General features: G+C 41.3%; 1 protein-coding gene across 3 annotated transcripts in view; it reads right to left on the reverse strand.

Annotated features, from left to right (window-relative positions):
* Positions 1-13,921, reverse strand: part of MCTP1 (multiple C2 and transmembrane domain containing 1) — an 862,717-nt gene extending 848,796 nt beyond the window's left edge. Inside the window, exon 1 of one of the 3 annotated variants that reach the window (XM_075593230.1) lies at positions 12,978-13,921. In XM_075593230.1, coding sequence (XP_075449345.1) covers positions 12,978-13,613 — 636 coding nt within the window. In that variant the 5' untranslated portion in view covers positions 13,614-13,921. The remainder of the gene's footprint in view (positions 1-12,977) is intronic. The other 2 variants (XM_075593236.1, XM_075593222.1) reach the window with 2 other exon arrangements.

Genomic DNA, 13,921 nt, shown 5'->3' on the forward strand with positions numbered 1-13,921 from the left:
AACTTATTATGGAAGTCAACCAACATGATCTATATCCAACCTCTGACAGGCATACATGTCAGTATGTTCTGAATGCTATTTATTCTTCTCAGAACATATGGATTTTGTCCGTGCTGAGTGAAAGTATACCGGTTGTCAGAATCTAAGGTACTGTACCATATATAAAAAATGCATACACCATCGTACATTGCATTTTTTAATGATGATACAGTACAGTATGTACAAAGATATTATGCTAACTTCCATTTACATTGAAAACTACATTATAGCTACATTGTAGTTTCTGCCAAAAAATAATACAAAATATACTTCTGTTGAAGTTGAAAACCTGTTCAGGTTACAGTTGTATTACTTGCTGACCTACTTCATACATCTCTACCCTGCTTGCCATCAGGGTCACCATAACAGGAATGATGTGCCTGTCACGCTGAACTTGAATCATGCCTACAGATGCAGACCAATTGTTCAGTTTGGATGCAAATCAGTTAGGTAGGTGTGCTCAATTCTCTTCTGTTTGGAAGGGATCCTTGATATCTTGTATTTTCTTGTCTGCCTGAGGCAAATGAAGAGTCTGTTCTGACATTGACTTGTTATGCATCTCTCTTCACCTGTCTGAATGGCATGAATCATCAGTCAGTCTGTCCTGCTCATCCACCCACCTTATTACTCTAAAGAGGCAGAGATGGAACCTGCTTATTATATTTTTCCACTTATAGCCCCAAACTGAAGTTGCCTCTTTCTTCGATCAAGTCAAGTACACAAAGACAAGTGTACTACATGGATGACACTGTAACAAGAAGTCAATTTCCCATTGCCAACATCCCCCCGCCCCCAACAAACAAAGGTCCAGTAAAATGCATATAGTTACGCGGATGACATTCTTTCTTTATAATTTACTATCAGTCATGGCAAAAGAATAGAGATATATATGTAACGGGTATTCCCCCCCCCCAATCGCAGATATAGTGTGGGTGCGGAGAACATACGGTGTTACCAGGTGTGGTACGTATACCTGTCAGGCTCACAGGAGGGCTGAGCCTCCGCTAGTGAGAGCCTGGGGTGAATCCTCTGGAACATTTCTTGGTTTCAGCGCCTCCAACTATGTAGGATTCTATGGGAATGTAGAATGACCCTAACATAGGAACCCACTCAGAAACCACATACACCAGTATTATGGATAACAGGTTTACTGAATGAATAAATGATAACTCTTACATAACAATTATAACACCACCATATTATAACATCCCCACGCGGTGCCCACAGCCCAACCCCTTTGTCCCGTGGTCAGCGCTGCCACTACGTGTGTTGAGAATGTTGAGCTTTGTTGGTGCACTTATAGAGTACCTGCCGAGTGCTCCTGCACTCAGGCCTGCAAAGACTTCGCAAAGGATCTGTCGACCGGTGATCCCGTCTGATCCGGTGGTTCCTTGCTTGGGGTCCGCCAGGGGTGATCCCACCCTGAAGATAGTCTTTCTCTCTGGGCACAGACTTGAGCCCAAGTCTCCTTTCAGGAAGCGCAGCGTCCGTTGTGTCCCTATCTATCACTGGCACTACATGACACGGTCCCTAACCTAGGGCCTGTCCCTGTAGCACCACAAGCTGGGGAGTGAGGACCTACCTGGGACCTAAGGGGTTAACTGGCCTATCCCGTCCCCCTAGCTCTTCCCGGTCCTAACTCTAACTACCTAGTACCTAGTACTTGCAGTAACACATTGCCACCTACTTGGTACGTACAGCAAACGTGCTGCACAACACTGTGCCTGCCTGTCAGACCTCACAGCACTGACAGCCGTGACTCTGACAAGACAGCACTCACTAAGGGCAGAGTCCCTAACTGGGGCCGTCCCTTATCAATTACCCACTAGCCTGGTGGGGAGTTGGGGCCTACCTGGGAGAGGGGGGACCTTACGCGGTGCAGGAGCTTCACTCGCTCCCTGCACCCTTCCTTCCCCTTCTGCTCCGCTGCTTCAACTAACGTAAGTGACATGGTCCCTAACCTGAGGGCTGTCCCTGGCAACACTCACTCTATTGGGTGAGTCAGGGCTATCTCGGGCCTTGGGGGTTGCTGGCCTAGTACAGGGAGTCACTGACTCCTGTACCCTACCTCCTTCCCTTGGCTGCTCCTGGCTCTGACTGACAAAAACCCTGTCTGCACACAACATTGTTGCAACTCTGCAGCATGAGAATCTGCCAGCTCTATTGGCTTCAATGCAGCCTGTGACAAGGGTGAAAGTGCAATCCCCAGAGGCTGCTGGGAATTGTAGTTCTTGGTACAGCTCTTTTCTATGGGGACCGCGTGCGCGATCTTTACTGCGCATGGCGAAGCTCGCGCCACAACCAAGAGGGCGGTGCCCGCCGGGAGAAGTCGCCGTCCCCTTCCCCCACTGCCACAGGGGTAAGGCAGGGGGCAAAGGAAGATCAGGGGAACCGGGGGTGACCCCCTTACATACATATACTATAAGACAACAATTACTCACCTCTGCATTGCTACCACCATGAATTTCATTCAGTTCCCAGCCTTCTCATAAGCTTGAATGGAATGGCAGATTTGACATCTCCCGCATCTGTTACATGCCCGTTTGACAGTCATTATGTAATTCATGACTCAAAACTTTGCAGTCTATTTCAAAGAAAAAGTAGATCTAATCTTTAGCTATCCCCATGCATCACATACTCCTCTGCTTCCTAGTACTCCCCATTCTACCCTGTACTCTCTCACCTGTCACAGAATTTGAATCATTTCTGCTATTATCCTTCTTTCACTACATGCAACCTCATCAGAACTCTTACTCTCACTGTGCTCCCTGAACCTATGAACATTTTCAACTCTTTGCTCATTTCAGGCACCGTTCCCTCTGCGATTAAGCATGCAATAGTCACACCTATCCTTACAAATAGCTGCTATTTGTAACAACTATATCTTCACATCGCTTGGTAAATCTGGGCCATTATCTGATTATTAATAAGGAGCCTTTAACCCACTGTACCTCAGCTACCTATTTTGCCTATTAATTGCGAGATTGTATACATTTCAGATCTATTTTTGTTTCTCTATTTACTGAGGTACAGCACCTGTGTACTGTTTTTTTTACTGTATTTAACTCCACTATGTCGGCCTGAAAATAGTAGGACTAGGAGAAGTAAGAAACTTCACCTAACTAGTGCTACAGGTATAACAACACAGAGTCACAATGTCAATAACTGTTCCAAGACAATGTATGCCATGAATGCAATAATCAGCAGTGCACAGTATATGTATATAATAACATGAAGTCTTGCTCACCATATAGCCCCATGGTAACCCAACATCGGGGATCTGAACTGTGCAAGTGGGGGTCAGCAATGATAAAAATCACACTCACCCCATTGATGCACAGATATCAACCCGGCGGTATGGGCGGCTGAAGCAATGCAGTGATGCATTCGTTTGTCAGTTGAATTCAAATGAGGAATAAACACTCACGATGATGGTGTTGTGTGGAGTCTCGGCGTGGCGTGCTTCAGTCCAGAAGTGGATAGGAGAAAGGGTAGAACGGATACTGATCACAGCAAAACAAAAATAGGGCTGGAGGCTTGAGTCCAAAACAAAAAATAATTTATTGATAGCGCATAACAGCAGCAGTAAAAGTCCTCTGATGCGTTTCACACCGAAGAGGTGCTTTGATAAAGCACCTCTTCGGTGTGAAACGCGTCAGAAGACTTTTACTGCTGCTGTTATGCGATATCAATAAATTATTTTTTGTTTTGGACTCAAGCTTCCAGCCCTATTTTCTTTTTGCTGTGATCAGTCTCTGTTCTACCCTTTCTCCTATGTCGGCCTGAAGGCTGTTCCAAGCATCCATTTAGTGGGGAAATACTTTGCACATTTAGTTGAATAGGAGGTCACCCATCAATATTTCCCACCTCACACAATCAATTACTAAATTACATCATACTGTACATGGACAAGACAAAGCATTACATGCTGTTTGAGTGTTACAAAGAGCAACAGGTGCTCTTGTAATGCAGAAAGAGCAACAAGTGCCTATGTATTGCATGTTGCTGAGTCACAATTACAGTAATGTATTTGGACCAAACCCCTACCATCACAAAGTCACACGTGAACTGAACAATGCTCATGAATAGATGTAATCACTAACCTCCAATGTCAATATAATGAAGCCACGCACAAGGAATTCTTTCCTGCCTTTATTGATGACTGAGACTAGTGCTTTTTTTATCCTTAATACCTTATTTGCACCCTTGAGTGAATTAAAAGCCTATGTTAAATCCCTTATCTTTCTTTTTTATTCTAAGGTGAAAAAGTACAACATTTCCCCATGCACCTACTGTATCTGTAATATCACTAAAATAAAACATTAAAGAGCAACTGCCCCAGTACTGAAACCAATGGCATTTTACTGGTCAATCGTACAACATTTTTCAGGATCCACAAGAGTGCATAATCCAGGCCAGATCTTTACAGCCCGAAAGGCAGAAGACGTTAGCTACTGTATTACAGCAGTTGTAGTCCAAATAAGGTTTAGGGTCTCTGTTATCTATGAGAAGTTGGGCGTCCCATGTCTGCTTTGCTCACTTATATTGCAGTTCATTTTCATTTGGGGTAGTGCAGTACTATATGCACATTCAGTGCTATGTAAATCACTCTGAGGCAGTATATGCACATTCATTAAAGTGGTTCTTGCCTGTTAATGCACCTGTTGCAATCTTTTAATTAAATTTTTATTTTTAATAATCCATATTAAGTGGACTCCATGATTTTTGCTCCTGTATTTATACAGGCCATGTCTATAGTTAGCCTTTATATATTTGCACAGTAGATTTTTCTAGGGAAGAGGTTTTTAGCAAGACTGAAGCTGCAAAGAGTTGCCCAAGGGAACTTCTGAACAATAATGTGAGGGTGGGGGGAGCGGGTGGGGGGGAGTTGCTTTTGAAGTAAACATTCTCATCCTTAAGTCACTCCTTTTGTATCTGTGACTCTGTTTTCTGACAGTCTTGGGAGCTAAGAAGAAGAAAAATAAATACCCAATGTCATTCAAATTCACTTGCGATTGTAAATCCTGAAATATTTACAATGCAACAATATAAAGTCATAAAAATTAAGTCATGGTAATGGGGGTCTTTCTCAGGTGGGAAAAAAAGCGAAAAACTGTTTAGGAACAATGCTGAATATGATCCTCAGAGACTGTCGGTGTAATTCTGATTTGACCCCTTCGGTACTTAGACAGAATATGGAAATGTGTGGTACGTGCACTGAAGTGGTTATTAGAAAGATCTCTTCCTGTTATTTCACCAGGACGTCTTATAAGCCTGACCGAAAAGCAAGAACAGACAGCAAGCAACTGAGACTCTAATAATTAATCGCCTTCTGTCTCCTTGGCAGACTTCCAATACTCGTGTTCCTTGTAATTCACTCCACCCATACATATAACATTTATCTACAGTACATATCACATATTCAACATTTTGCTCATTCTTTTTAACTATTGAAGAATTTCTTGTACATTATGCTTTGTTGGTGCAGAACATTGTTGAACAGTGCACTTCAAATCTGTAGGCCTTCCAAGAAGTGAATGCATATTTATAAAGATTACATTATGATAACAAGTTAAGGTTAAATCTCACATTCCCTACATTTATTTTCACTGACTGTGCAGCTTGTCAATAATTCCTGCAATAAACTTGAAACCACTGCTTACGGTATGGATGACATGTTGCTCTTCCGAATATCATGACCTTTGATGAAACACACCTACCTAAATAACTGCAAACAAAATACTCATATAACAAAATTAGCAACACTTCCATGATTACAACAATAGTCATTGGTGTTCATTATTCACAATCTGCACATAATCCCTTTGAACTGGAGTGCTGTGTTGTCATTAAGTAAGCAACAGTTAATTACTGTAGGAAACAGCTCAGAAGAAGTACTATACATGTGTCTATAAACACAGGGTAACAAGTAGTAAAAATTAGTGGGCTAATTATGAGGACACTGTTACTTGCTGCAGTGTGTTACTATATGTCATTTATTTACTTCTGTAAAATATTGCAATACATAGGGAATCCTGTTCAGATCCAAGCGGGATACGAGTGGTACATTTCTCCGCGTCTCTGTTGCGTTTGACAATATTTTATTCTCATACAAAGTTCTGGTGATAAATATGTGACACAAGCACTTCATGAACGTGACCCACATCACATCAGTCTGGGGGAAGGGTTTAAAAAATAGATACAGTTAAAAACCAGCACAAATGACATATATAAGAGATCTGCCTGTTTTTAATAAACCCTCTGCTATTTATTTGCTTCAATAGTAAATGCTATCTAATTGATGGTCTGTGGACCATGTAATCTTCTAAAATGATAAGTTAATTCAATATCAGGAAATCTCTCACAATTATATGACTAAACAATACAGTAATAACAGTTATGGCATACTTATTCCATGTTACATAGAAAGAGTAGTTGGCACAGGAGAGTGCATTAGAATAACTACATGTGTATTCTATATTTCTCTTTATAATTTTATGCAAATTGTAATGGTGGCAACTAAATAAAGCAATTTTGTTCTGGTATAAATATCCTCACGCTCCCAAACTGTGGCCCAAGTCATTACTGCAGAATGTAAGTTCAAAATACCAAAATTTTCCAGTTTTATAAGTAGACTGATGTAGTTATGTTGCTAAGAACATACATGACAGTAGCACCTAGGAGACACATATGCTCAATTCACCAACATATGGTGAGCATTGAAAAATGCCTTTTAATACTCAAAATTCTGATTTGAAATCTGTACACCACAGCACTAACATTTCTCATACAGAGATAAAGATAAAAGAAGAAAGCACATCTAGAATGATTAAGCACCGTATGCCTGTAAGTACCCGTACCTTTCTCAAATGTAATATTGGCGTACAGTACAATTCTATTGTACTAATTTGCTATCATTTAGAAACAGAGAAGATTTATATAAAATATGACATAAATCGTGAGATGTAACTCATCATGTTTACCCCTATTTAAGGATGAGTCACACTCTATAACAAGTAAACATGATTATGTTGTATTTCTGTTTAACCTATCCCTACTGAAAGGGTTCATTTGTCGACATTCAGCCTTCCTGTCCCAAAAATAAGCTAACTGGTGAGGGGCTGGGTGGCAAATTTTAAACTGGGGGCAAGCAAAACCCACCAGCCCAGATACAACGACACACACATACACCATAAAACATGCATGCTCATCAGATGCACCACACAAACAAATGTACACTAAATAATGTATATGTATATACATACAATCCCAACGTTTATAGATATTCTGCCTATTTTACATACCTAATACATACACCAAAGTAAACCTCTACACCCCATATAAAGACACCAAATGAACCGTCCCCACACCCGCAATACATACAAAGTAACCCTTCACCACACCTATACCATACTTCAACGTAACCCTCCCCATCCCATAAATACATCAACGTAACCCCCCACACTCACCAGATTTATAGATTAACACTCACAATACATATACTGGAAATCTTGCTTTACCCAGAGTAGCAGGGAGGCCTATAAGGACCAGAATGTCCAGCAGCCTTTCAGTTACACATACTGTACTTCATGTGAAGGGCTGGAGAGTGCCTGTCTACCCTCCTTCCTTCAGCAGGGCAACATTTCTGCTATTTGCCAGGTCCAGAGGGGGGCAACACGTCCGTGGGACATCCCCACATAGAACCAAATTAATCTAATGGCAATGACATTTTTAGCAGATTAACATTTTGGTGCCTTTAAAATCAGAAAAATAACTATTTTTAAGTACTGTTTTCAAGTTTCTTAGCAATGTGTTTGAACAGTGCAACCTGATGTATTTGGTGGATTTTCTGCCGTATTTGTCCTCTCCTCTCTGTTTCTAGTTGCTCATTTAACATGAAGGGGATGTAAATACATCAGATTACTTTACCATTTACACTGCCAATCAAACCTGCCATTTAGAGTCTTTGTTGTAAAGGAAAACCAAGGACAACTATCAGCCTTTAAAAAAATGACTACAAGTAGTTGTATTTAATGGATTTCTTAACCCACCAATGAGACAACGCACAGTCACTGTCACTGCTCACTTTGGCTGTACAGTACATGGAATTGTATCATTACATGGCAGTGGCAGCAAATGCCATTCACAACTGTGGCACAATGCTACTTGCACTGAATTGTAACATTAGTTGCAATTGTAACAATGAACTTCAGTTAGAGACAAATATTATATAAACTTCTAAATATGAGGATATTGAATTAGAATGGAAAAAATAAGCCTTCCCTCCCCTTTCCCCCACACACAAACACGTTAGACATCCAATAAACCACTGTACTAGCATTTCCTTACACTGTACAATCTACATAAATGTTAATAACATACACTGTAGTCCTAAAAGTTCATGTACTACATAGTTTGTATAAAAATGAAGTGGAGTTGATGGTTCTTGTGGGGATTGAAATGTTGACATGATGTTTTGAGAAAGTCAATAAATCACTTGTACAGGTATATGTCTACAATTTGTACCAAAGACATTTTAGACAAAATACATGAACTACCCAGTGAAAGCCTGTTACTGTATTACACACCAGAATGATCAGTACATGCTGCGGCCTTATGTACAATTCTGACCACTAAATAATGTATTACAACATCCACAAAGAACTTTAATGTTGGCCTCACAGAAAGTTTCATAAACGGAAAAGATCTACTAGAACTCCACTTGTAGCCAAGGCTCAGATCCACAAAGCTTTGCTAAGTCAGGTACCGTAACAATAACGTAACTTATTATCACGTCAAGACTAACAATGTATCTTCAAAGGACAAGAATTAAATGTTAAGTCATGTTTCTTCCATAAAAAATCATTGCTTTAACTATACTGGTTTTTAGTGATAACGACATCCAAAGGAGGTGTTGTCATAACAGCGCATATCCATAAAAGTCTGTTAATGTTAAGTTAGTTAGATCCTACTTAAACTTGGTGTTACATCCACACCCTGATATAGGGCTTTTACAGGGTCTGTGTGGGTGTGTAACACCATTAACATAATGTAAGTACAGTAGCATAGCATTATTTCCTGGTGTTACTTCCCTATCCTATACTCTCTTAACTTGAATTAAAGATTTATTTCAGGGTCTGGATTGTAATAATGCTAAGGCATACTTACTAACATCATGTTCTTTGAAGACACTGTACTTTAATGAAACATTATGGTAAAATAATGTCACTTTAAGCCTATGACCCCCACGGTGTCATTTGATGCCACTTTGCCATGGTGACCTGCCATCACAGACAAGGTAAGAGAATTTAAGCGCCATGCACCCCCCAGAAAATCTCGTGCCCCCCGCCCGGGTTAGAGTACAGTGGTATAAAGATTACCAAGAATCCCAGTAAGATCCTAGCACAAAGAAACCAAAAGATGAATGATATCCTAGACGCTAATAACTAAAGGAATCTATAGGAATTGTTATATAAACAAAACTTCTTGTCCAAGGGAACCGAGGTAGGCCCTTTCATGATATTAGTGTTGAACACTTATCCACCGATCCTGATTTCACTCAAGCTTGTGCCTTCTGAGTGAGGTCAGTGATCTACCAGAGGATGAAGCTTTTTCTGTAATGTATACTGTATATTTTCATTTTTGGAACCTACTCTGTGAATGTGATTGTAACTATTTTTAATAAATGCTACATGTCCCTGGTGCCTGTTTTTTCTTGCATCTTTCATACATGCCTGACCAATGCAACCACCTGTAAGGAAAGTTTCCCCAACATGCTGAGCAAGTCATTTTATAGATAACTCTGATGTGACCCTTTGAGCTGGGAAATAGAGGGGTCACACTTATTAGCTTTGACGATACAAGTTAGCCTCAGGAAACAGAACATACACTATAGTATGTTCCTGTATTAAGTAACATCACATTTTGAGACTTTATTTAATGTAGCTTTGTGGATCTTGCCCTACATGTCTTAGTCCACAGATGCAAAAAAAGCATGAACCTTCCATGATATGTACAAAGACCATAAAAAATTCTCATGTAGAAATAAGTAGCTTAACATTTTTTTTAACTGACAGGCCAAGCAATGTCTGACTCCTCTGTAATCTTTAAAAATAGAAAAACAGAACTTTCTGCTAATAATATTTCTAACATTCAGAAATACAATTGTTTTCCCACACAGAAAGGTTTGACAGGTACCTCTTGATTTAATTGCACAATAGGAAATCTATTCAGTTCAGACACAGAAAGTACCAGGTTATATTTTCTCTTTCTGTGCCAGTACCACAACATGATTTAGGTTGCACTTTTTCCTATAATAAAATTGCTTCTTGTTCATCACAGCAGAAAGAACTGTTCAAGTAGAAGCAAAACCAGAGGCATGCAATACACATAATTTTGAAACTGTTTAATAATTGTAATGTATTCTTAGAACAGTTAACCTCTTTGCTTCAATTCGAAAGATATGGAAATAGGATACATTTGTATCTAATCATAGAAACCTAATGTTACTAACTAATGTTGGAAGAAATAAAAACAAGGTAATGCAAATTAAAGCACAGACACTCACATGTGCCTAATGGTTTTTACTTTTTGTTAAAATAACATTCTATTTCTTTCCGTTTCCACTCCTCCCCCAAATAAACAGAATGTTTTTAGAAGAGACAGTCTATGGGCCAGATCCACAGAGCTCCGTTACGGCAGGGCTCATAACATCAAATCCCCTAAATAAGGAACGGACATTATTTTCCTGGGGTTAACGCTTATTCACAAAGCTAATTATATGCAAAAACAACTGCTAATTAGCATAGGCTTAACGTCATGTTATGGTAGCACAACATTGCATTAGCTTCCAATAACGTGACTTTAAGAAGGTCTAAGCCTTACTCCAATCCCGACCCTGAAGAGGGCTTTTTTCCAGTGAAGGTGGAGGACTCTCACCTCCAAAAGAATCTAGATGGGAGTAACACCAACCATTAGGTATGCCAACACAAACTCAGTCCATTTGTTAGCCTTAACTGACCTTTGTGTATATACGCTGCTAAGGGAAAATGCTAACACTTAGATTAACATCACTTTAAATGCAAAACTGGTCCTACGTTTGTGTAACGTCAATAAAAAAAAGATATAGTCTGCATTACAAACTGACACATTTTAGGGATGCAAAAATGCTCACATAATTGAAATGCAAGCCTGGATAAATTGATAACTAATACTGTATTACAGTACCTGCAATATAGTATCAAAAGCATCTCTGAACCAAGAATGTGACAACATAAATTGTTTGTGTGCTTGATGTGCTATAGATAACAAAAATGCTTATATGGTGAATGTGGCCTTACTTATGCGCAATAGGAATTAGGGCCTAGCAGAAATAGGGCTCTTTCTGGAGAAAGTGCTGGCGGATGAAAGGGAGGTGGGAGCAGAGCATTTAACTGATGGGTGCTCTCAAGGTGAATTAGCTAAAATATCACAATTTACACAATTTAGCACCCCCATGGCAGCTTTGAGCCACGTCACAATTTTCACATGATCTATAAATGTATATGTGAGTCTATAGGCTGAGATTATTTAAATCTGATAGGTAAGTCATCACATACTTAGCATCATTAACCCCTTGACAATGTTTTATTTTGATTACTATGTTTATGATTAATGTACATTATTTACAACAAGTTTTTTTCTACCTTAGTTTGTACAAAGTTGTATTTTCATCTTCGCTTACCTACTTGTTTGGATGTGAGACCCTACAGTAAGTTTCTGTTTAGGAGAAATCGGGACGTAAAGGCATTTGTGATTTCAAATACATCATTTTTTTTAAACTCAGTGTGATAGCGCTAGAACTGCTGTTTTACTGATATATAATAAGGGCAAACATGCATGTTTACTTAAAAAACTATGAAAATGTGATACCTAATAATACTAAACATAACTGCACATATTCAACAACTAAAACCGTTGAGATCTAAAAATCATTACTTCTTATACTAAATCACATAACTTTTTCTTTATGTCTATCAATTACCTACAAAAACTAAAATAACACCTACTGTTGGCATTGCATCCTATATCAAATAATACTGGACAGCGGGGGCAAGTAACGCACAAAATCAATATGCCTTGTTGTTTGGCTTCACAGTTATATATTTTCTAAGTAAAAAGAGCTGTTGGAGTTTGGAGGAATTTAATGATAGCATTCAGCATGCTTCTTTTACTACTGCACATGTACAAACAGGATTGGCCTGGCCTTGCTGAATAGTTGGAAAACCCTCAGCATCAGGTGAACCTTTCGGACTTGCCAAGTGTCCTAGAATGTCTGGAAGACTCCAAAATTCTTAGGACACCAGCCGAATCTCTCTTGTTCTGTCTTTGAGCATAGTTGCAAAGAATGCCAGTATGTACTGTATCAGAATCAGTTAGTTCCTCGTCTGTGTGTGTGTGTGTGTGTATATATATATATATATATATATATAACCACATACATACATACACACACACACACACACACACACACACACACACATGAATACACTGCGACTGTGTGCATGTATGACCGCATGTAATCTATGAGTGCAAGCAAGAATGAGCCTTTGTGATGTACTGTATGTATACATGAGTGCACGCCCTTTTATGACATGTGCCCATTGTGGCACTCTTGTGGACTCTTGGTACCCAAGTCCCATGGCGAGTGCAGTTTACAGGTCACTGTGCGGACTCTCCTAGGCACAAGAATTGCTTTAGTAGATAAGCTCTCTGGCTGAACCAGCCCTCTTCATCTCAATCATACCAAGCACTTGAACTAAAGCATATGCAAACTGAACATAAGGAAATCGGGTTTGTTCAAGGAGACGATACTAGCCATTCCTGTCCCGTCCTTGACTACAATCCTTGAAGATTGAAGAGCAATGAAATGAGCTAGTAAATGAGAAGTAGGTACTCACTGCGAGGCAGCCGCTGCGCCTGAGCTTGGCTGGGTCGCTGTCCTTGGTGCTGACTGTGGGCTGCAGGAGATGCTCCAGACAGTCACCCCCGGGGAGAGAGGAACTCTTTTGATGGGACAGGCGGTGGCCACTTGCAGTGTGCACTCTAAGCGGGGTGCCAGGGGGGGACGCTCCGGGTTTGGGTGCTGGAGGGTGGTGGGGGTGTCCATCCCTGGCTTGCCCTGCCCTGCTGTGTGGCAGGAGGTGCTCCTTCAGGCGGCGCAGGGCAGAGCCTGGCTCGGGGGTACCAGCGATGCTGCTGGGGCTGCTGCAGGGGGCGCTGGGGGGCAGTGACTCCACACCGGGGCAGCAGAGGTTTGGCTGAGAGGAGGAAAAGACACGGTCCAGCACCTGATTCCTCCTCTTTAACACGCTCCATCGGATCATGCCGGGTACCACCACCTCCAGTGGCTCCCCCGCAGACCCGGAGTCCCCTTTTCGGATGGGTGGTGGTGAAGGGCAGGGCGCCCCCGCACTGCGGCGCTCTGCCCCCGCTCTGCCCCCGCTTCTCCTGGACTTCCCCAGCTGCAGGTTCTTCCATAGCCGGGCCTGGAAGGACGAGGGTGTGGGGGGGTCAGGTCCGGGGGGGTGCTCCATCACCCTCTCCCCCGCTGACCCTTTCCTGCTGCTGTGCTGGGTGGATAGGAGGGGGGGAGCAACAGGAGCGTCAGGACACTGGAGGCTTCAGCCCAGCCCAGGAAGAGCTGCAGCAAGGGGGAGGGGAGAGGAGGAGGAGGAGAGTGGGGCAGGGACCTGGGGGGCAGGCAGAGGGGCTCACTGCCACCAAACCACCAGCGAGGGCTGTTTCACACACAGCAAGTCCAGCAGCAGCAGACGGTGCTCATGTCTTCCTAGGATTTCTAATTTCACTGAGAGATCCTATTGATTATATCATTATGTTAAAC

The sequence above is a fragment of the Ascaphus truei genome, chromosome 1, assembly GCF_040206685.1.
Source record: "Ascaphus truei isolate aAscTru1 chromosome 1, aAscTru1.hap1, whole genome shotgun sequence".
NCBI lineage: Eukaryota > Metazoa > Chordata > Amphibia > Anura > Ascaphidae > Ascaphus > Ascaphus truei.